Source organism: Cryptomeria japonica, chromosome 2, assembly GCF_030272615.1.
Source record: "Cryptomeria japonica chromosome 2, Sugi_1.0, whole genome shotgun sequence".
NCBI lineage: Eukaryota > Viridiplantae > Streptophyta > Pinopsida > Cupressales > Cupressaceae > Cryptomeria > Cryptomeria japonica.
Window position 1 is genome coordinate 331,124,615 of NC_081406.1, and position 22,934 is coordinate 331,147,548.

Consider the following 22,934-nt stretch of genomic DNA (forward strand, 5'->3'; position numbering starts at 1 on the left):
CCACCTGTGTTCATATCTAAGAGGTGACGATCTCTCAGATACTGAACACTTGTATGTAGACATCATAAGGTGACGATCTTATGATAGTCAAACCAGTAATCATGTTGGATCACTGGTAAGTCATGGATGTGCCATGACTGTGTTGTGATACAACATTTGTACAAATGTTATTGCATTATCACAACTTGGATATGATGAGAACTTAAGCACTTCTCATATGGTTATCCTTGTATTGCGTGTTAGGCAATACTGATATCACGTGTAGGTGATATCTCAACCATTGATCATGTTGGATCTCTGGTAAGTCATGGATGTGCCATGACTATGTTGTGATAAACATTTATAAATGTTATTGCACTTATCACAACTTGGATATGATGAGAAACTAATCTTTCTCATAGACTTATCCTTAAGTATTGCGTGTTAGGCAATACTGATATCACGTGTTAGGTGATATCTTGATGAATCTTACAGATCACATGTTTTGGTGATTTCTCACATGATCAGGTGATGATTCTCTTACTTTTATCACATGTTAAAATAATACTTTACGTCACATGCTCAGGTGATGTTCTTCTATTTTGTATCATATGTCTTGATGGTACTTCTCATGTATAAATGAATTTTGCTGACTGACATTATCTTAGTTATGAAAAGGAAATGTGATGCAGGTTGCCTTATCTATCTTCCAAAGCTAAGAGGGAGTGTTAATGCATGGTAGCTTATGCAAGATAAGATCTTCCTAACCTTCCTTGTTCTGTTAATTATTTACATGCTTCATGTCTGATTTATATTGCATATGATTATCGGCTTGTACAAACATTGCTTATCATTATGCTATCGGGCTAACAACCCGATAGCATATTAATGTCAATTGTTAATTGGCATTAATATGCTATTGGGGTATTAACCCGATAGCATATTAACTGCTATAAGTTATCGGGTTAAATTCGCCGATACATACTTGCTATCGGGTGCATAAACATTGGCACCGATTCACATCTGTTATCGAGCTTAATTATATCGGGCATATTTGTTATCGGGTTTAATGAATACACCGCTTCATTTGGCATTAACATTGGTTAACAAATGCACCGGTTGGATTATATACATCGTGCACTTTGAATCATCGGTGTTTATATGAACCAATTCATTAAATTGATCAGTCATTATATTATGATATTACAATATGCTATGGGGGGTTTTTGAACCGATAATCAGCATTGTGTTAATGGTATAATTGTAAAGGCACCGATCAATGGGTGCATTGATCGGTCATGCCTAAAAGGCATGACCGGTCAATACACCAATTGACCGGTTGCCTAAATGATATATATGCCAATTGAATTCATTTGGAGAAGACATAGAAAATATTAAATGATCTCTCTCCTTCAGAGCTGCAGATAAAAATCAGAGTTATTAGACATTGACATAATTCCTCATATCCATATATAACATTCATAGTTCATAACTTGTTCTTTAATTAAAATTGAAATAACTTTACACTTGCCAGCCAGAACTGTGAAACTGACAAAACAAGGTGCACAAGTCCAGTATGCAATTTCTCCAAACTAGAAAAGAGATGGAATGTCGTGATAATGATTTTCTGCTTTGTAGAGTGAAAAGTATGGCTGCAAGATAATTCTAAGCAGAGAAAAACAGTAATGTATGGTGGTGATAGAGTGGGGACAATGGCAGCAAGTTGGTTGGGCACATTGTAGAGAGAACTAGCATAGGCAACCCATGCCTTGGTTTTGATTTTAGAAGGATGGTTCTTTCTCAGTTTTACATGATGAAAAGTAAAGCATTTTTTGAATGCACTTGCAGGACATTGAGGCAGCTTGGCCTCACAGGGTTTAAAATACTCATGACAGATAGAGGAGAGTTGGAAACCCATAGAAGGTGACAGCACAAGTTTCTATATATACAGTTTTGTAAAATATAGCATACATAGTTCACCTTTACAGTGAAAATTTTGGAATCCGTGGACATGAGTGGAAAGTGTAACATGTTTGAGAGGATTTATAGTGATTTCAGACATGATCCCTACATCTTTTTAATAATTTTGGATTATAGAGGTGTACTAATCCAAAGTACAATAAAATTATATTGAAAATTGAAACTATGCTCGAAAGGTTGGAGGTCAAATGTCACACATGACATTCATTCCTCTTATGAATGGGGTTGTAAAGTTCATGCAGTATGTCTGTACATTAATGAAATCTATGATGGATGCTTGGTTTCCACTTAATATTTTGGTTCATTCTTTATCTACATTTTTTGTTTTGTAAAACTAAGAATGTGAAAAACATTCAAGCAGCATTCTTACATCACCTTGTCTTAGTGAAGTGAGTAATTCTATATGAGTGAATTGATATCATGTGCACTTTGTATATTACTATGAATACCCAATGCTAGTTAGATTGCTATGATTAGTTTTTAATTTTTTCTTCTTTTGACATCTAACATATTTTAAACTTCTTCTAGTATTCACGAACGGCAGTTGTTCCGCGCACCTCAATACTGGCTACAGAAGTGGACTGGTTGAAATCAATTAAGGCAGATTTGGTGGTATGCATATGCACACATTCTGTCTTTACTGTTCAGTCTTTTAAGCATCTTCTAGTTTTAGATAATCATGATTGTGAATTCAGTTGTTGGATGCTTTACTTGTTCTTATGCCACTTTTTTAACTAGGCCTTGATTATTCTCATTCAAATCTTATTTTAAGTGATGCCAATGATTTGAGCATGCTTTTCTTTCATGATAAGTGATACATTTAAATACTAAGATTTAAATAGAATATTTGGAGAAGATGCTGTAAGTTATTTTAATAGCCGTGCACATCTTGGAAACAGATTTCAGATGTTGTGCCTGTGGCATGCCGAGCTGCAGCAGATGCTGGAATTCCAGTTGTTTGTGTGACCAACTTCAGGTGATTGCTTGATTGGATTTTTGCACAAATGCCCTCTCAAAATATTTGTTTCTCTTATTGGATAAATTTTGAAAACAAGAAAAAATATTTAACAAAAGTCCTGAATATATGAATGACATGCATAGGGATGAATATTGTACAGTTAATAGATGTTCATCACTGAACCACAAGAGAAGACTCTTCTGCAGGAGCATTTTAATCCACAATATTCTTTCTATATGCATTCCTACATGTCTGGGCTGATGATGAAACATGAGAATATCTCAGTTTTGATATTCTTTTGGGCCCTATTAGGTTAAACACAAGACATGGGCATTTTTTTAGAAGCTGATAGACAGCAGTTCTTTCTAACTAAATTTTGACCTGTGGGTGTGTAATTGAGTTCTCTCTCACATTTATGTTGAAATGTTGTATTTCAAAACTTGCATTATGTGCAGATCATTTTCTGTGAACTTAAATTTTTATATATGCAAATTTCTGTAAACTGTATATATCAAGAGCTTAATCAGATATGTTTTAATTTCTGCTTTGTAAAGACATGTTTTCTTTTGGCTTTATGCAGTTGGGATTTTATCTATGCAGAATATGTTATGGAAGCTGGTCATCTTCATCGTTCCATTGTTTGGCAGGTAATTATATTGTTGCTGCTCATAGGAAAAGTGGTTGAAGATTGATTGACAGACCTTGTTTAATTAATTTAAAGTAAAGACTACCACAAAACACTGAAGGGGGCTATAAGATCCATCAACCTATATGTGAGAATGATGGCTTAAATACAGGATACATGAATCTAACCTCTCCAAGTACTGTAGGACCTGATTATATCAATGATTTGTGTCATGTCCCCTCCTTGATCATTATGTATAGCATAAATGAAACAATAATTATGATGAATTAATATATTAATTATCGACGAATGATTATTTGAAATTATTAAATATTATTATTTGATTAATATTCGTTGATAATAATATTCTGAAATATCCAAATAAAATAAATTAGCATTATATTATAAACATTAACATCATTAAGAATATTAAACAATAAATATTATCAATGTTTATTTATTATTTAATATTTACCTATTAATTAATACTTTTTATTTGATGCTATTATTAATTAATTATTATTATCAATTAATAAATACTTATTAAAAAAAGTTCATTTGTTAGTGAACTCATTAAATGTGTGGTCCCAAGGATCCCACGTAACCCTGATGTTAGAAGGTGGTGACCCTTCCTTGAGTCACCACTTCCCCCTATATTATACCAAAGCACAAGTAATATTAAGGGGGAATCACGGGCAACAAGCTCAGCATAGCAGACTTTATTAGGCACAAAATGAAAACTATCAACAAAATAGGCCACCCTTTCAAGGGCAAAACCAATGGAGCAACGCCAAGCCTTTGAATAGTGTGAACCCCATAGCTGCAAGCAACTCAGAGGCGATAGTTCCCATGCAAAATAACCTCGTCCAAGAGTAGGATTGGTGTCAACCATGCAATCAGCCACACAACCAAGGTGCATGCCAAAATGGAGGGTTTGTCCAAACCTTAGTGGTACAGGATGAGCTGACCACTTCTGGCCAGCAATATGACCCAAATCAGCTTAGTGTTGGCACTCAGGTTTACTTACAAGGGGATTCTACCTTTGTCAATTGGCAAGAGGCAGAATTTTGTGGTTTGAACCAAACAAATGGTGAGTCTATGCTGCAGTATACAAGGTCAAAGAAGAGAGCTTTGGAGGCTGCCTCACCTTCAACATCAGCCCAAGCTCCAACACCCAATGTAGCCACCCATGTTACAAGCTAGAATACCTTGCAAGGGAGCAAGAGGCAGGAAGAGGCCCAAGTCGTCCAAAGAACAAAAGTAGACCTTGTAGCCTCAAAGGGTCCTCTAAAATCAGCTGGTGTTCCTTTCAACATAGTTGATCAGATGAAGAAGGCCAACCTCAATGTCACTATGTGGGAGGCCCTTTCAATCCCATCTCAAAGGGATTTGCTTAAAGAGGCACTGAAGGACATCGATCAGTCAGGTGATGAGGCAACAGTCAGCGGAAAGGCTGTCTCCACCAGTTTGGTGCAACCCAAGGAGGAAGAGGATTTAATCTAGGTCAACAAGCCTCCCCCCTTCTATCTCTGCTTAATCATAAGAGATAACTTGGTTCACAACTGCATGATAGATTTAGGAGCTAGTAGCTCAGTCATGCCTAAGAAGGTAGCTGATCTTTTTGGCATAGAATATGAACCTGTGACCAAAGGGGTGGTAAAAAATTTGAAGTTAACCTTGCATGCATGCCTTGGTTGCACTGCCTTGCAAGACGTATCAATCATTGACCTCCCTGCCTTCTTTGCCATTTGCCTGTCTAGAGACTTCATCACCAAGATAGGTGGGTACCTGTCTTCTGATGGGTCCCACATGCTGTTTCGAACAAGGTATGGTACCAAGGTCACCATAAGGGAAGAGCCCATTGCCCAAAACCACATTGAGCCCTACACCCCCAGCCCTATAAACATGAATTGCACTTTGCATGAAGAGGGGGAGGAGTGTACTGTTCGTGAGCCTGCCACTCTTTTGCAAGAGGTTCCTGATTGCTTGTTGGACAAATGGGCCAATGCTTTTCAGTTTGATCCATTAGCTGAGACTGAAGAGATTGGGCTTGGCACCTATTGTATCCATGAAGAGGATACTCCTATCCCTAACCTCATCAAGACACAAGGAGACTCATAGGGGTTATGGAACATGTTCTTTGATGGTTCAAGAAACAAGAATGGTGCAGGTGTCGGCGTGATGCTTGTTTCTCCTAAGCATGAGAAATATTTCTTCTCTTTTAGGCTTCAATTTGGTTGCACCAACAATGTCGCTGAGTATAAAGCTTTGATCCAAGGTCTCCAACTTGCACAAAGTAGAAAGATCAGATCTTTGCAAGTATTTGGAGATAGTGAGTTGGTTGTTAATCACATTCGAGCTCAAAGTGTAGCAAAAAACAACCTACTGAAATCATACAAACACAGGGTTTGGGATTTGATTGAAGGATTTGAGGCCTTCAATATCCAGAGCATTCCTAGAGGTTAAAACAAGCATGCTGATGGGCTTGCAGTGGTTGGTGCTCAATTCGACATACCAGTGCATGTTGCAAGTGAGAAGGAGCAACACATCATGCGTGTTGTGAGGCCTCTTGTCCCAGACAATCAGGTAAATTGGTAAGTGTTTGAAAGTGATCAGCAGATCGTCAACTTCTTGCAAAATGAAGCAGAATTTTCTGCTAAAAGTCAGTCTAAGATGTAAGACCAGTATGGAGATCAAATCATGCAGCTCAACTCCAACAAGTTGCCTAAAGGTCTAGTTACCTTGGAAGGCATTTTCAACTCGGATGATTTGTTGAAGAAGAGGATGAACTTGGCTGCAAAGAAGGGTGATTACAAGCCAGTTGTTGTTGCTGAGGGTAGGTCCTTAAACTTGGGCAAGGTGTGTTCCTCAACCGAACAAGAGGCCTTTGTTGAGCTTTGCCAAAAATACGATGACATAGTTGCTTGGACCTATGAGGACTTGAAGGATTTTGACCCTAGCTTAGCCCAGCATACCATAGAGCTAAACTCGGATGCAAAGCCAGTTAGACAAAAGCAAAGGCCAATAAACCCCAAGATTGAGCCACTAATGAGGAAGGAGTTGACCAAGCTCATAGAAGGCAATATCATCTTCCTTGTCAAGCACTCCTCCTGGGTGGCCAACCTTGTCCTTGTAAGAAAGAAGAATGGGGAAATGAGACTATGTGTAGACTTTAGGGATCTCAATAGAGTCTCCTTCAAGGATCACTATCCCCTTCCCTCAATGGAGCAAATTCTCCAAAAGGTCAGTGGCTCGGAAAGATTTTCATTCTTGGATGGGTATTCAGGCTACAATCAAATCTTGCTCCAAGAATCAAACCAATACAAGACTGCATTTACTACTAAGTGGGGTACCTATGCTTATTGTAAAATGCCCTTTGGGCTAACCAATGCAGGTGCCACATTCCAAAGAGAAATGGCTTTCAAGGGTGTATTAGCAAAGTTTGTGCTTGTATACCTTGATGACATAACTGCTTATTCAAAGCATGCAGCTGACCATCTTGGTCATCTTGAGAAGGTGTTCATGAAATGCAGGGAGTATGGTGTGTCATTGAACCCTAGCAAGTGTGTATTTGCTACTGATCAAGGAATATTGGTAGGACAAATTGTATCCAAGGAGGGTTTGACCATTGACCCAAAGCGAGTAGAGGCTATTCTTTCTCTTCCACTCCCCAGTCACAAGAAAGGATTGCAAAGTTTCCTTGGTAGGATCAACTTTGTGAGGAGGTTCATTCCCAACCTTGCCACCATGGTAAAACCCCTCACTTCCATGTTAAAGAAAAACTTGGCTTTCAGTTGGACCAAGGAGGGGAGGGTAGGTTTTGAAGAGATCAAACAAGCAATTGCTCAGGCCCATACCCTTGTCAATCCTAATTATGAAAGGATTTTATCCTCTATACCTTTGGAGGAGAATTAGCATATCAGTTGTCTTAACACAACTAAATGATGACAATTTGGAGCAACCTATTGCTTTCTTTAGTGAGGGGCTAAAGGACTATGAGCTTAAGTATAGCTATGTAGAGAAGCAAGTGCTCACTATTGTAAGGGCATTAAAAAAGTTTAGACACATGTTGTCCAACAACAGGATCTAGTTCTTAGTTCCGCATGCAAGTGTCAAAGATTTCCTTCTAAACAAGGACATCAGTGAGAAGAGGGTTGGGTGGATAACCAAGGTATAGAGTATGACATCAACATCAAGATCACCAAGCTTGTAAGAGGCAGGGGCCTATGTTAACAACTTGTCTCATCTTCTGAGACTACTTTAGAGGTTGCCCTTGTTTTACAAGAGGATCAACCAACTAGCAACAACACTCAATTCAGTTGGGTAGGTGACATGACCACCTTCTTAATGGAAGGTAGATACCCCCAAGGTCTGGACAAGACCAAAAGAAGGCATTTCAGGTTACAGTCCATTCCCTATGTCTTAATGAATGTTACTCTTTTTCGAAAAGACTCCAATGGAGTCTTACTAAGATGTATCGAGCAAAACCAAGTCAGTAGATTGTTAGAGGAATTTCATGACGACTCTTTCGGGGGCCACTTCTCTGCAAGGACTATGGCTATAAAAAATAATAAGGGCTGGTTATTACTGGCCATCTTTATTTAGTGACTCACATAGATGGGTGAAGAATTGCAAGAAATGTGCTCTCTTCTTTGGGAAGCAAAGACTAGCTGCGCTACCTGTTCATCCCATCCAAGCAGATCAACCGTTCACCCAATGGGGTTTAGACTTCGTTGGCATGATAAACCCACCTTCTAGTGCTGGCCATTAGTGGAACTTGGCCGCAACAGATTACTTCACTAGGTGGACAGAGGCAGTTGCATTGAGGGATGCCACTGAGGCCTTTCTGTTGGAATTCCTTGAGGGAATTGTGACAAGATTCGGTGTCCCCTCCACCATCATATCAGACAATGCCAGGGCATTTGTTGGAACCCAAATAAGTTCTTGGGCAGTTAAGCATGGTGTATACTTGAAGACATCATCCAACTATTACCCTCAGGGTAATGGCTTAGCTGAATCTTCCAACAAGAACCTCATCAGGATAATTAAAAGGATGATTGAAGACAATCAGAGGGCATGGCATACTAAGTTGAGGACAACCTTATGGGCTGACAGGATCACATCCAAGAGGGCGATTGGTAACTCCCCTTTCATGCTAGTATATGGGAAGGAAGCAAAACTAACAACTTCCCTAGAGTTACCCTCTCTTGAACTAGCACATCAGCTGGAATTTATAGAGAATGATGCCATGACAGTAAGGCTAGCTGAGTTGATGGAGCTGGAGGAGGTTAGAAGTCAGGCTATGCATACACTTGAGACTCATCAAGACCAGGTCAAGAAAGTTTTTGACAAAAATGCGACTAATAGGGTCTTCAAAGAGGGAGATCTAGTTCTCAAGTGGGATGCAGACAAAGCCAAAGCTGGGCGACACTCCAAATTTGATGCTATTTGGAGTGGCCCATATGTCATCACTAGCTGCAAGGAGGTCAATGCATTTCATCTCTCTAGGGTAGATAACAAAGGTCTTCCAATCCCAGTGAATGGGATTCATCTCAAGCCCTACTTCTGAAGAGGGTGTTGATGACTATGTAAGTATTAGACTAGAAGTTGTTTTGCTTTCATAAGTGCTTGTGCACCTACCACATTCTCCTTAAGAGGGTGTGTGTTCTAGTTGCTAGTTTTCCTCCTAGTGATGGCACACACATGTTCTGGGTCTTTCAATGACTCAGTGCCCAATGAATGCTCAAGGCTTTTGAACTTCATGCTGAGCAGGCAAGCATCCCGCATAAATCACCAAAAATGTTGTCATTTTATGACATCCTTGGTCCATCAGTAAGAACCGATCAGAGATACGATCCATGGACTAGCACTGCCCTAGTTGATCAAGGAGAAAGCAGTAGAATCATGAAGTGTGAAGTGTTTCCTTGTCCGGAGGAAGTTCTTCCCTTGGCCTTTTCTTCTTTCCCCAGAACCCCGGATTCCCGAGGTTCCAAAGTTCTTTCCCTTTGCCTTCTCCTGTTTCCTTCTCCGGAACTTCAGAACCTCGAGGTTCCGAAGTTCCCTGTTTGTTTTCTTCTCCAAAACTCCGGAACCTCGAGGTTCCGAAGTTCCTTCCCTTTGCTGCCTCTCCTTTCTTTTCCAAGAACTCTAGAAACCTGAGTTTCTGAAGTTCCTCTCTTTCTTTTCCCTTCTCTTCAGTTCCTTGGAACCTCGAGGTTCCGAAGTTCCTTTCTCTTCTTCTTCCCTTCCGCGGAACTCCAGAACCCCGAGGTTTTGAAGTTTCTTTGCTAGGTCCCGCCTTTCTAGCCTCCTTTTCAGTTCTGCGGAACTCCGGAACCCCGAGGTTCCGAAGTTGCTTTCCCTTGCCTTATTTGGTACCCCGGAACCCCGAGGTTCTGAAGTTCCCTCCTAGCCTCTCTTCCTTTCTTCTTCCGGAACTCTGGAAACCCGAGGTTCCGGAGTTCTCTTCTTTTGCTTCCCTTCTTCTTTCCCGGAACTCTGAAACCTCGAGGTTCCGAAGTTCCTTCCTTAGCTTTTTTTTTTCAGCTCTCCGGAACTCCGGAACCTCGAGGTTCCGAAGTTCCCTGCTGCTCTCCTTTCTCCTTCTCGGAACCCCGAGGTTTCGAGGTTCTTTCCTTGTCTCCCCAACTTCGGGAACCCGAGTTTCTGAAGTCCCCGGACTTCTTTCTGACTTGCGATACTTCCAGATGGCGTGATCAACACTCAAAGCTTTAAATGCTCCGACAAGTTTTGTGACTTATGCACCTTCTTTGGTGGAGCCATAGGGGTGCATTTAATGTTTTTGACAGGATTTCCATCAAGGGAGGTATGGGGCCGTGCTTGTTGTGGTGACTTATGTCATGTTTGCATACTCTAACTTTGGAGGGTCAGTCAATCCACCCTTCTCAGGGTTGCCTTTTGTGGGTATGGCTAGGTTGCTTGCATGTACAGAAGTCAAGTGCATGCACTTCTCTGCACTCTCAGATTGACATAGAGGGGTCATGATCACTCTTGTAACCTTTTTTCTATATAAAGGCTGTTAAGCCTCATTGTAAAGGGTTCTCTCCCTGCTGGCTTGAGCTATTCTATGCTCTCCCACTTCTCTTGTATTTATCTTGCATTTATGCAATTGTAAGTTTGGCCATTGGCCTTATAATTAATTGAAATCACCATTCTTGTCATCTTTCAACTTATGTATGCTGTGTATGTTTCCTTAGCTTCATCATAGGTGTATGTTTTGTGGTACTTCTCTCATATATGTTGTGTTAAAGTTATTTCGGAGTGTGGCTTGTGGGAAACCTTCTCCCCTCCTGGCATTTAGTGAATTCTAACCTTCATACATGCATTGGGGTCACCCATACAACTGAAGTTTGTGCATCTCTTGGGTGTTTCAGTTGATTCTTTGTGTCATTTCGGGTAGGGAGAGAAACAATCTCTTGTGGGTGCATCACCTCCTTTTGTTTTAAGCATTTCTTTTTTCCCTTTACCTCTACATTTTGTTAGGATAGGCCTAGGAGCTAGTTTTGAAGTGTTGAGTTGGTTCAACACCTGCAATTGGATTGAGAAGGAAGCCGGCCTTCTTCGGAGATTCAACCCCCTTGTGCAAGGTCCAACACTTTGGGGTTGTTTCCATGTTTCACAAGGTTGTTGAGTTGATAGCTCAACAAGAGTGCAAACTTTTGTGATAATATATACATTATGCCTTATCTTTATTATTCATTAGTCTCCTTACTTGCCAATGCTTATTATTAGTCCACCAATTTGTACATTGTATCGTTGACCTTTGTTGGAAAATATGATCGATGATCTTTGATTGATTTATAGCACCTCTCGTATATATGATATATCGGCTTCTTTATGAAGCATTAATAATTTATACTCTTCCGTGACTATGGTGTTTATTTGTATCTAACAACTTCTTCAGACTTAATTGATCTGTGCTTTTCACTATTATTGTATCAATATATTGACACCATATGAGTAATTACTCTGTATTGCGTATTGCTTCCTTGTATACATCGTGTTTCTTGCTATTATGTTGCACGAGCCATTGGTCTCTTGGAGATGTTTTGCAATGTGCAAAGGACCACTATTGCGGGGATAAGGTCCACATCTTTCGGTTTACATTTCATTTTTCATAGTGTTGCCATCAATGCCAAAGGGGGAGATTGTTGGCAAGAGACAACGTTTCGGTGAAGATTAATGCATGATTGACGCTTAGGTGTTGTCATTGATGACAACCTAGTTCAAAAATCACAACCGGTGTACATAGATCTAATTTATCGGAAGTCATATTGTTTATAAGGCATGTCTGGAAGGTGGAACACAGTAATCGGTGGAACATGTGTACAGTATGCATATCTTGATTTTGATTGTGTAATATTGGTTGTTGTGATTAAGGCAGATGATTCAAGGTTTGAGGCAACTTATTTTGTGATCCTGATATTCGGTGTTGATTAATGAGCAAGATTAAGGGTCCGGTATCCGGTAATTCAGTTAGAACAGAGCTATTTTGGTGTAATGTGTGTTGCGGAATCTTAGGGTTGATTTCAGTGATTGGTTTCGTGTTCGAGGTGATTGGGCCGACATGTATGAAGCTTTTTATTATTCTGTTTAGGTCCGCATATGGATATGTGGACGGATTGAACCGACTTAAGGGTACACGTTTCATGTTGCGTGTTATGCATTTTTTGGAAGCCGACATGGTAAATGATTCATTTTGTTGATGCGGATATATAAGACCGATTCATTTGAGCATTTTGGTGAAGGAGATGAGTGTAAGAAGTCTTTATGAGCGAATATGCGAAAGTTGATGAATGTTATTGAAGGTTTAGGTGCTCCGGTGTGTTCGTGTTTGTTTTATCATCTACCAAACATTAGAATAGGATACCCGAAGGCATTCTATCCTCTTCTGAAAAATCACTACTGATTCCAAGGTCTATATGTGCGAACAAGCGACTTTAGTGAAATAGCTTTTGAGGTAGTGTATGCTGAAAATCTCAAGGGGGACTTACGTTAACAAATGTCTTTGAACTGTTGGACTTAGACGGATTTAGCAATTTTAGGCTCTCTCTTTTTTTTGATTTTCTGGGATTTAGACTTTCAAAAAAAGGGGAAAAGAGATAGGGTTTGAGAAGGGTAATCTAATCCTACGAACTCTGGAGACGGTATCAATTGGATGCTCTCGAGAAACAAAACTTTGCTTCGCCACGCTAGGGACAACTACACAAAGTCGGTGCAATCTTCAATGGATTGTGCTTATGATTAAGATGTTGGGATGCACAGAGGATGGGCTCAGACTAACTTTGCACGGTGAAATGGAAATCATCCATTCACCAAAAGTATGAGCGGAGATACACCATTGATTGAGACTTATCAAATCCTTCATTCAAATTAACAACAATCAAAGCAAATCTAAATTAACTTTAACTAAGTGTTGAGGAAATTGAAACCATGCAAATCATTCAAACAATAGGGATTACAAAGCCTTAAGAGAAAGCGCACATGCAATATATTATCTGGAAATGACCTTACGCAACAATACATCAAAAACCTCACACTCTCCAAATGAGAGGAGGTAGCCTCATATAGTTTTTTCAAAAATAAATGAACGACCGAGATCAAACAGTGATCAAGGGCCCAGATTGAAAGCTACAAATCCTAATTAGGGTTTCCCAAAACACGATCAGCTTGAATGAATAAGAAAGTGACATGTGGCACAACTGCTAATCTCATTGAGGTGAGCGTCCACTTTCCTCTTTCGCAGATTCGATGTACTTGGATACAATAAGCCTGACCTCCTCCATAGTGACACTTGGCAAACTGCTAATCTGGAAGTTGATGATGTCCACATCATCGGTACATGTGGCGAGGATGCTTTCCCACTCAACCGCTTGGGCAAGGAAGTTTTCATCGATGAAGAGAAAGTTTGCAATCTTTGAAAGATCACCGTTGTCAATCATCCCTAAATCTTTGAAGAAGCTTGACTGAATCCTGGTTCTTAGGTTCTCTGCCTGCAAATGCTTCTCCCTTATACTCTCTTTCTTCCAGATATCAGACGCTGCATGAAACACCTTGCTCAAGATCTCCCTGACACTTTCCTCTGTCTCGAAGCACTTGGTCTCGGATTTCTTCAAAACTTCAATCCGGGTGACTGTTGTGCGTTGCACACGCTCCCTGTCGCCGATAGGGTCCCCCTTCCCTTTTTTTTTGAGCCTTTCGTCTTCGCCCCATTGAGTTTTGCACAGAGCGTCTCGCGTCCTTTCGAGCAAGCCCGCGACCGGGCCGTGAAGTGATGATGTTGAAAGAAAAGAGCCGATGATTCCATTAGGCTAGTCTAGCCCTCGGGCACGAATACCAAGAGATTGTTCACAATTGTGAAATCACCTTGGATAGGTGTAAGGTGATAGAAGTTGGCGAAGCCCGCCAAGCAAAGAGCAGCACGTCTGAAGGTCGCATGACGACCCAAAATTGTCATTTCCGCGTAAGAGCGATGAGATAGATTGCATAAGGTTTTGTCTTTGCGGAGTTTACAAGATTTGAACGAATAACGATTTTCGATAGCCGGAGAAGGAGGAGCGAATTTCATTGCAAAATGCCAGAGACCTCCAAACTCGCCCAAGTGCCCAAGCTCGCACAAAATGGGAGTAATTTCAAAGGCTTGCAAAATCGCCCAGGTGGCCGAATTTCGGACCCTGGGGACAAAATGGGAGAAACTCAGAAGTTGCAAAATCGTGGAAATTTCAAAATACCTCCAAAATTTGCGAAAAAACCCCCAAGGTCCGAATTTCACTTAAGTCGTCTAATTTCGGACCCTGGGGCCGAAATTTCAAAATCTTTAAAGTTAATCGTGGAAATTTCAAAATACCTCCGAAATTTGCGAAAAAACCCCCAAGGTCCGAATTTCACTTAAGTCGTCTAATTTCGGACTCTGGGGCCGAAATTTCAAAATTCTTAAAGTTGCAAAATTGTTGAAAAGGTCCGAAAATCTTTAAAGTTGCCAAAAATCGCCTTATGGGTCGAATTTCGGACCTTAAGGGCAAAATGGAAGAATTCGTAAAACTCAAAAAAGAGCGTGAAAGCCCTGAAAATCGCCAAAACGTCTAAAAGGTCCGAAGTTTGTGTGAAAAGCGCCTAAGTATTTCAAGGAAAAACGCAGTTTAAAGTTCGCAAGAGCCTCCAAACCCCCGAAGTTCGCATTTTGGAGGACAGCGTATGAATTACGAAGTTGGCAAAGTCCTTCAAATCGCCGAAATTGGCAATTGCCCCCCCAAACGCCGAAGATTTCAAAAGCCTCCAAACTGTCGAAGACCACGATTTAGGGGATAAGTTGCTGAATTATAAAGTTTCAAAGTTTTAACATGCACCCAAACTGCCGAAGCTGCGAAATCCCTGAAGCCCGAAAATCGCTAACAGTAGGAGGGGTGTCGGGTGCGAGAACTGTAAGTTTGCCAACCATATCGTTATCCCGAAATCGCGCCATATAAATTCGCATTTGGTTAGCCATCAAGAATCACGTGGAGCTCATGCAGTCGGGAAGAGGTTTTCAAAACGCCTATCTTTGACGCGGTTTGAAAAGGCACGCAAAGGGTTAACTGCCATTTCGCCTAATTTGCATCCAAGGTAAAAAATCAGTTAGTCTAAAAACTCGACATTGCAAATTCTTCTCCAATCCAAACCGCAAAAATTTGAATTAGAGAGATAACCATTGGAATTCAAAATTTGTAGAACTATCCATTCGTGTTTGCGTAGCAAGTCGGGCAATTTCTTGCCATCCATTTTTCATCAGGTAAGTACGCTTTGTCTCTCTTGATCATCTGAAATGTTTATAAATTGGATGCATGCCTCTGCAAAATTGATTAGATTGCTTAAGTCTTCAAAATTCGCATCTTTTTCCAACTATTAAAGCGTCATTCAAAGCAATCGAAAATTAGAATTTGCTCCTAAGATTTGACCAGAAATTGCATTTTTTTTAAACTTAGGAGAATTTTTCGAGCTTTGTCCCTTTTGAAAATTAATCCAGAAAGTGCTTAAATATAACTTCGCGATCGAAAGCTTCATGAATAAATGTTTTGCTCAATCAAGCTCTCAGCTAGCAATATCACTCTGTTTCCAATCTAAATTTTGAATTAATTCTTGAACGTTGGAGTATCCTCTATCTAACCCGCCTTACTTCTTTTGTATCGCCTTGTAATCTGCGTCCGACTGTGCAGGATAAATGCCTAAATCGGCGGTAGAATCATCAAAGACGCCCGCTACAGCCGAGACATTGCGAGCATCCAAATCAGATATCCCACGCAAAGTTGAAAGGATGAAGTACCAGTATCAAAGAGGGGGATTGAGGGAGTCAAAAGTTCAGAGCGTCTGGGACAATGTCGGTGATACCGACCTAGGCCATATTGACATCTAGGACTTTAGGAATCGGGTCTTCTCCCCTAATGCATATGTCAAGCCTAGAAAGATGGTAGAAAGTGGCATCGCCCAAGCGACGGGATTTTCTCCAGCAGTACAAAACTATGAGTTAGTGGTAGAGGCTGCTCGACATTAGCAGCTAGGTTCCAGATTGGTGCTCCTCGAGAATATGACTCTCGCCAACTTCAGTCCTGAGGCCATTGGCGACGCATTCCACATTCCCTTCCCAAACAATCCCACGGCCACGACTATAGATGAAGCACAGGGGGCATATGATATGAATCCGGCCAGATGCAGAACACTGATCAACGAAGAGTGGTACAAGGAGAGAAGGCTTCCAAGCGCCAGAATTGGGAAAAAAACCCCAAGAAGTGACTTTCATAATGAGCATGGGGATATGGTCACATTACTCAGTCGGGTTATGGGACTTCCTAAATCCAACTACTTTGAAGAGTGGATGTTTTATTTCACAGAGCAAGTCTTCGCTGGGAAGTCTAAGTTTGACTGGGTCCAGATTATAAGCGACAACATCCACGCTCAACTAATTGAACTCGAGAGCAAAAAGTACTTCACTATGACCTCTTACTTGGTCTACATGTTCGCCAAGAACCAGCCGCTGCCAAGTTTGATAATAAAAGGTGAAATCGGGAATGGGCCTGGCCAGGTAAAGGTCTATGATTGTTACCCGCAGCTGCACTACCAAGATATAGCTCAGAGAAAAGAGCAGCCCAGCTTATGCAATTGGCCAATATGAGCGCGTCAATGATGCCTTCACAATGCGCTTGGTCAGACTAATGCAGGGAGGATTACACATAAGGCTCTCAGAGCAAGCTACTATTCTAATACAGAGATACGGAGACTGGTTCATCCAGTTCCCAAGGTTCTCCTATATCCGAATAGCGGGCTTTGATGGTGCCCCTCTCCGACTTCCACGGTACCCAACCGACAAAATAGTTCTTATGGAGGTCGCAAGGCAGTCATGTCTGGCCGACATCTTACTTAGAGAGAGCAAGCAGGCTGGATTCGCGTTCCCCATGATTATAGGCAACTAGGATGTCCATTTGAAGACCCCCACCCTAGCAGAGGAATCCCTCGTAGAGCTGGCCTCTTATGGCCTACAAGAGCATTTTCCGAGGAAATATTTTGATCATGATAATCTGGCAAAGAGAGCCTATGGCCGGCGGTATAGAGCAAAGGAATCAGTTGAAGACTATTGGAAGAATTGCTCTGATGACTATGAAGTCCGAAGGCGTGAATATTCCAGGCTGAGTGTGTAGCAGATGCGACTCTATGAATATCGCCGGGTCCCATATCAACTCACAGATTCAGGAAATTGCCTCCAGGTCCGAGAATTTGAGGCAGTAAGGCATCTTTTGCCGGGCGTTGATTGGTCACAAGACCGTATCACTGATTTTGAGGCAGTCATGGCAGCCCCAGCAAGATATACCGACCAATGGTTGCATCAGCAGATTGAGAGACTAATTCACGAAGGAGTCTAGTTCACCTACCACCTAATGGGTAGCCTCGATTTTCAGTCCTCTGAAGATGAGGGAACGTCCAATGCACCCAGGGAAGAAATTGAAAAACCTGAGAAGAGAAAGAAGGCTAAGGCTTGCAGAGGGACTCGGATGTCCAAGAGAACAAGAAGGGAGAAGATTCCTATAAGGAGACCAGAGGTCACTTCATCGTCAAAGGACCCTAGTTCGTCCGACGATGTAGTGGAATTAGATTATATACTTGCTCCGCCTTCCTAGAGTGACATCGATGCATTTGGAGCTGATGATCCTCCTGCACCCGACATGCTAGAAGCTGAGCTAAGGGCCATTGAATCAACCCAACCGGGTAACCAAATAGAGGAAGGAGAGATTCCATCCTTTCAAGGGATCGAAGTGCATGAACCCACCCAATAGAGCCGCCATGAACTGGTGCTCCATAATACAACCAAAGATGACTCACCGTTGAAGGAGAGCAAAGGGCAGAGGAGACCCGTGAGCTCGAAAGGACTGAAGAGCAACCATCACACGAAGGCACCAGACAATTGTTCAGTTAAGTGGGAGAAAGTTCAGCTGCAAGTGAGGAACTTGGCACCTCCTCCACCCCTTCGGTAACAGAACAACTGCAAATTTGTGATGAGACGGCTGAAAACATCAAAGAACGGAGTGAAAATTTAACCAAAGCGTCAGCCCCAGACTGTACCTCAGGAATGGTTAATTGCCAGAGCCCAGCGCAAGGCCGCCACCAAACCACCTATCGACCTCGAGGACATATTCTCATGCATAGACGAAGCTAAAGCTAAGGGGAAGAAAATGCCCAAGGCATGTTCCAGAATGACTAAAGATGAGCAAAGGAACCGCACTCTCCACATTGCCACCCCGCCTATAGACAAGCCAGCAGATCAGATCACACTGACAGATTATAGTATCACAACAATCCCCATCGGACGAGCCACTAAGGCACAGGAAAAGGAGGAATTCAAGGATTTAGTACAGAACATACTCGGGCAACTTGAAGAGATAACAGCTGAGAAGGATATGTATCGAGCTCGTGCTGAGCAGGCCGAAGGGTACATCGATCAACTCCTGAGACCATTACACAATGCCTCCGAATCCCACATTCCCCTGACAACATTGGCACAGAGGACCACAACAGAATTTGAAGGAGTACGGGACACCGCAAGGGCCATCAAGGAATGGATACAAGGCATCAGAAGAAGGGGAGAACAAATCCTTGAGGAAGTGAAGGAAATGGCTTGCCACCGAGAAACCACTTTGGTTAAGTTATTAGAGGTAAAGAGTGAATCCCTCCACATCCAGGCAGTGGCTGCCACTACTCTTCCCCTCATGAACGCTCTTTTTTGGACCCAGGCGCAGATCCCTACACTCTCTGACATCCTGCACTGTCATAACCCCTCTTTGGACATTGGATTATTGTGATTAAATAAATACAATAATTAAAACATTTATTAATTAACATTTAATAATATGGGAAAATCGTCTCATTTATGAGACTTCACGATTTTCCTCTAAAGTGAGAGTGTTGTCATAACCCCACATCTGGTGACGTGTGATGTCCCCGTATTGCCAAATAATAATAATAATTTATATCTGAATGAACCTCTTAATAGTAAACTGATTATTATATTATCAATTTTATTAAATAACATCTTCATATTTAACTTAAAAGATTATAATAATAAACGGATTATTATTAAATAACATCTTTATATTGAAATTAAAGATTATATAGTAATTAGATTATGAAGTAAATCCAATTGAGAGCAATAATAACAAATATATGTTAAAAACATATATATTAGGACTGACTTAAAAGATTACCACCAATCAATGATAATTACAGATACACCAGCCCAACTTACTTTTGGGAAGGTATCAATTTATCAAGTATCAAGTTAAGGATGTTTTCTTAATTGTGAGTTTGGGCTGTTCGAAATCTCAAAGGTAAGAATTATGATACATAGATCTTTATGTGTGCCATTTTCCACCTCCATCTTGCTGTTTTGCATTTTCCGTTAGCCCTTGTCATGTCCCCATTCAAGACCTAAAGACCATTAATCATCTTAATCCCAGATTGCTTGAGGACAAGCAATTTTGAGTGGGGAGGACTGTCATAACCCCACATTTTTGTAATTAATTAATAAAAGAAAACATTTATACCTTCCATTATTATTGTTACCTAATCAGAAATGACTCCTTGTTTTATATTAATATAATGATCATATTTTAATTATCAACTCTTAATTTTACCACAAAATGTTGTTAATTAAATAAACATAAAATAGATATATAATTATTGATACATAACATAATATTATATTTACCATATAATGTGTTACTAAATAAATATAAACTATAATATTAATATACAATATAAATTATCAAACTTAATACATTATAATTATTATTATGGAATAATATCATATTACCATACGATATTATTAATAGAACCAATATTAATATACAATATAAATTACTTATAATATACTAGAAATCAATACTTTATAATTAACGCATCCTAGTTATACCTTAACTACATTAAAAAGGGCGTATTACACCCAGCCATCGCATTGTATGGGATGTGGCGCATGTAGACTAAGGCGCCCGAAAAGTAATACGGGTAGATCAGGGAGCGGTGACTCCAACAATCACCACCGCTCACCTCCTCCATCAGCAGCCACGACCCTTGGATGGGTCCGCTCCAACACCCCCCCACCCCCCCCCCTGCTGGTATTAAAATGCATGCCGTGAGGAGGAAGAGGGAAAAAAAAAGGAGGTACGCAAGAAATAGCGACAGGTTGGAGGGTAGCCAGGGACGCGGGTAAGAACCTATACCCACTTGTGTTTACTTTGTAGTAGGACGTATAGAGATCATGGGAATTCATACGTAAGGATATGTGTATAGATAGATAGTCATTCAATGCATGGGTACAGGAATATATATAGATATTAATTCAATGCATTTATATATATATAGATTTACTGCAATGTATTTGTATATGAATAAAGATTAATACAATAGACTGCAATGTATTTGTATATGAATAAAGATTAATACAATAGATAGCAATATGATACATCGATATATATATATATATATATATATATATATATATATATATATATGCGTGTGTGTATACGCAGGTGTATAAATGAACCCCCATATGTTCCATTAACCAATGAAAGAATTACAACTGAGAGATTTAAATGAATGGCATTGTCAATTATAAGAATAGTAGGAATAGGTTAAGATATTAACACAATGATAAATGAGACAATTACATATCCAAACCCAGTGAGACATATGACGAATAGAGCAGCAAGGATAGCAGGAACTAGGCCTCTGTCAGGTAGGCCACCCACTGCGGATGACTTAAAGTCTGCCATAGTTGGGCTGAGGGGGAGTGTACTGCCCTTGGGCCTGATAAGCACTACGGGCATCCTACTGCATCTAGCCCTCTTGATCTCATTAGGAACTAAATATGATATTGACTTATTGATAAAACAATAACCTTAAAAGAATTGGCTAAACTATATTCTAGATCAAACATTCATATCACAAATAAATGTGATGTTTAAGATAGTTTTGTCTCCTGATCAATTTGGTTTTAGTCATAAGTACATTGATATGGATTAATTATGGTTAAAACAAGACTAAACCTAGTAGGGGACATTACATGCACCCTCATGGTATCGGCATTTTCAAAGAATGGTATTGGACTATCAACATGAAGAATGATGCGAAGGAAATCATCGATAGAGAACACAATGCATGCGAAGTAATTCTGAAAACCATGCAGGAACTTGGCAAGATAATCCTTCGATCAATGGTTTCGGGATGGGTAAATGACCAATCCGATGAAGCATAGTTTTAAAAATCGTGGACTCGCCACAGACTCGCGAGTCCTTGGGAGCCACGAGTCGACTCGCCAAGGACTCGCGAGGCGAGTCCATCTGAAAGACTCGCGAGTCTTTTGCATGGACTCGCCACAGACTCGCGAGTCCTTGGGAGCCACGAGTCGACTCGCCAAGGACTCGCGAGGTGAGTCCTGGCGAGTCCATCTGAAAGACTCGCGAGTCTTTTGCATGGACTCGCGAGTCTTTTGCATGGACTCGCTAGGACCCAGAAAAAAGTCATGCAAGCTTTAAAATTGAGTTTTTTAAAATTTTTTTTGCCTTCATTTGGCACAACTGAGGGAGTGAAAAATAAAAGAAAAATAACACCCGACGTCGTTATAAAATATAGGGGGAAATTGCGCCGATGGAAGTAGGGAAAATTTAACCTCCGAGTCTGATTAGGCTCCATATAACAACATAATTAGCATTGAAGAAATCTTGGTATTATACATTTTAGAGTTGAAAGTTTGAAACTATGAGTATGTGACATGTGTAATGTTTCAATTATGGCTCTTATGTTCTCTAAATGCATTAATTTCTTTATGTTTTTTTGTAAAACTACGGTTTTTTTTTTTGCCGAGTCCTTGCCGAGTCTTTCACGAGTCCGAGTCCGAGTCCAAATTTTTGGTTTGCCGAGTCCGAGGCGAGTCCGAGATTTTCAACTATGCGATGAAGTGATACCTCCAGACTGGGAGGAAATATTGGGAACAAATAAGATCACTTATTCCACTAAGGACCTAGGCTTTGCCGGTCAATTCCACTTGGACATGTTGTGCTTTGAGCATAATCGTTCCAGTTGGCAAGATGGTCTGAAGCAAGTCAATTCCAATACCTCGAAGGCATGCAATATAAAATTCGCCATCCTCCTATGTCTCCATTCAGTCTGCTTTTCCAATTATGTATCAGGTTCCAGGAGTATGTTCGTGAGGAACGTGCAGCAGGTCGAGATCTCTGGCAGGAATATTTGCATGAAGAAAGTCAATTTTTGATAAAAGGATTTGAAACTGGAAAAGAAAAAGTACTTTCCTAAAAATGCACTTTTTTCCTTTTTAAATTTTGAAAAGTGCACTTTTGGCCAAAAGGGTCATATTTGACTTTCGAGTCAACTAAAATGTAAAACTTTATGAATGCACCTTTTTGGATAATTTTGGATGAGTTTTAATTATCCTTTTTGGGTAGTTATTGCTCATTTTGGGGTAGTTGTTGATAGTTGCCTCCCATTTATGGGTATGGGCAGCCATGTTTTATGGATAAATCTGGGCAGCCATTTGTTTAGATTAGATCTGGGCCATTCATCCAATTTTGGAGCCTATTTAAAGGGGACTGGTTTTCCCTCATTTGGTAAGAAGTTCTTGAATTGTTGCAAAAGCTCTGGTGAAATTTACAGGATTTAATGCAAAGTAAAGACTATTTCCAAATTTCCTTGTGAGTGCATGGTCTCCTTCATTAATTTAGAAATTTTTCGGTTATGTTTATTTCCTTTATATAGCATTTTCAAACAAACATCTGATAGAATCCTCGTTGTTCATACCATTAGGGAATGGCTGATTATTTTTCCTTCTGCATGGTT

General features: G+C 40.4%; 1 protein-coding gene across 3 annotated transcripts in view; it reads left to right on the forward strand.

The window, feature by feature from the left end:
• Positions 1–22,934, forward strand: part of LOC131033876 (L-arabinokinase) — a 369,781-nt gene that overhangs the window by 89,076 nt on the left and 257,771 nt on the right. For all 3 annotated transcript variants that reach the window (XM_057965177.2, XM_057965176.2, XM_057965178.2), the window contains 3 exons: positions 2,488–2,571; positions 2,859–2,935; positions 3,498–3,564. In XM_057965177.2, coding sequence (XP_057821160.2) covers positions 2,488–2,571; positions 2,859–2,935; positions 3,498–3,564 — 228 coding nt within the window. The remainder of the gene's footprint in view (positions 1–2,487; positions 2,572–2,858; positions 2,936–3,497; positions 3,565–22,934) is intronic.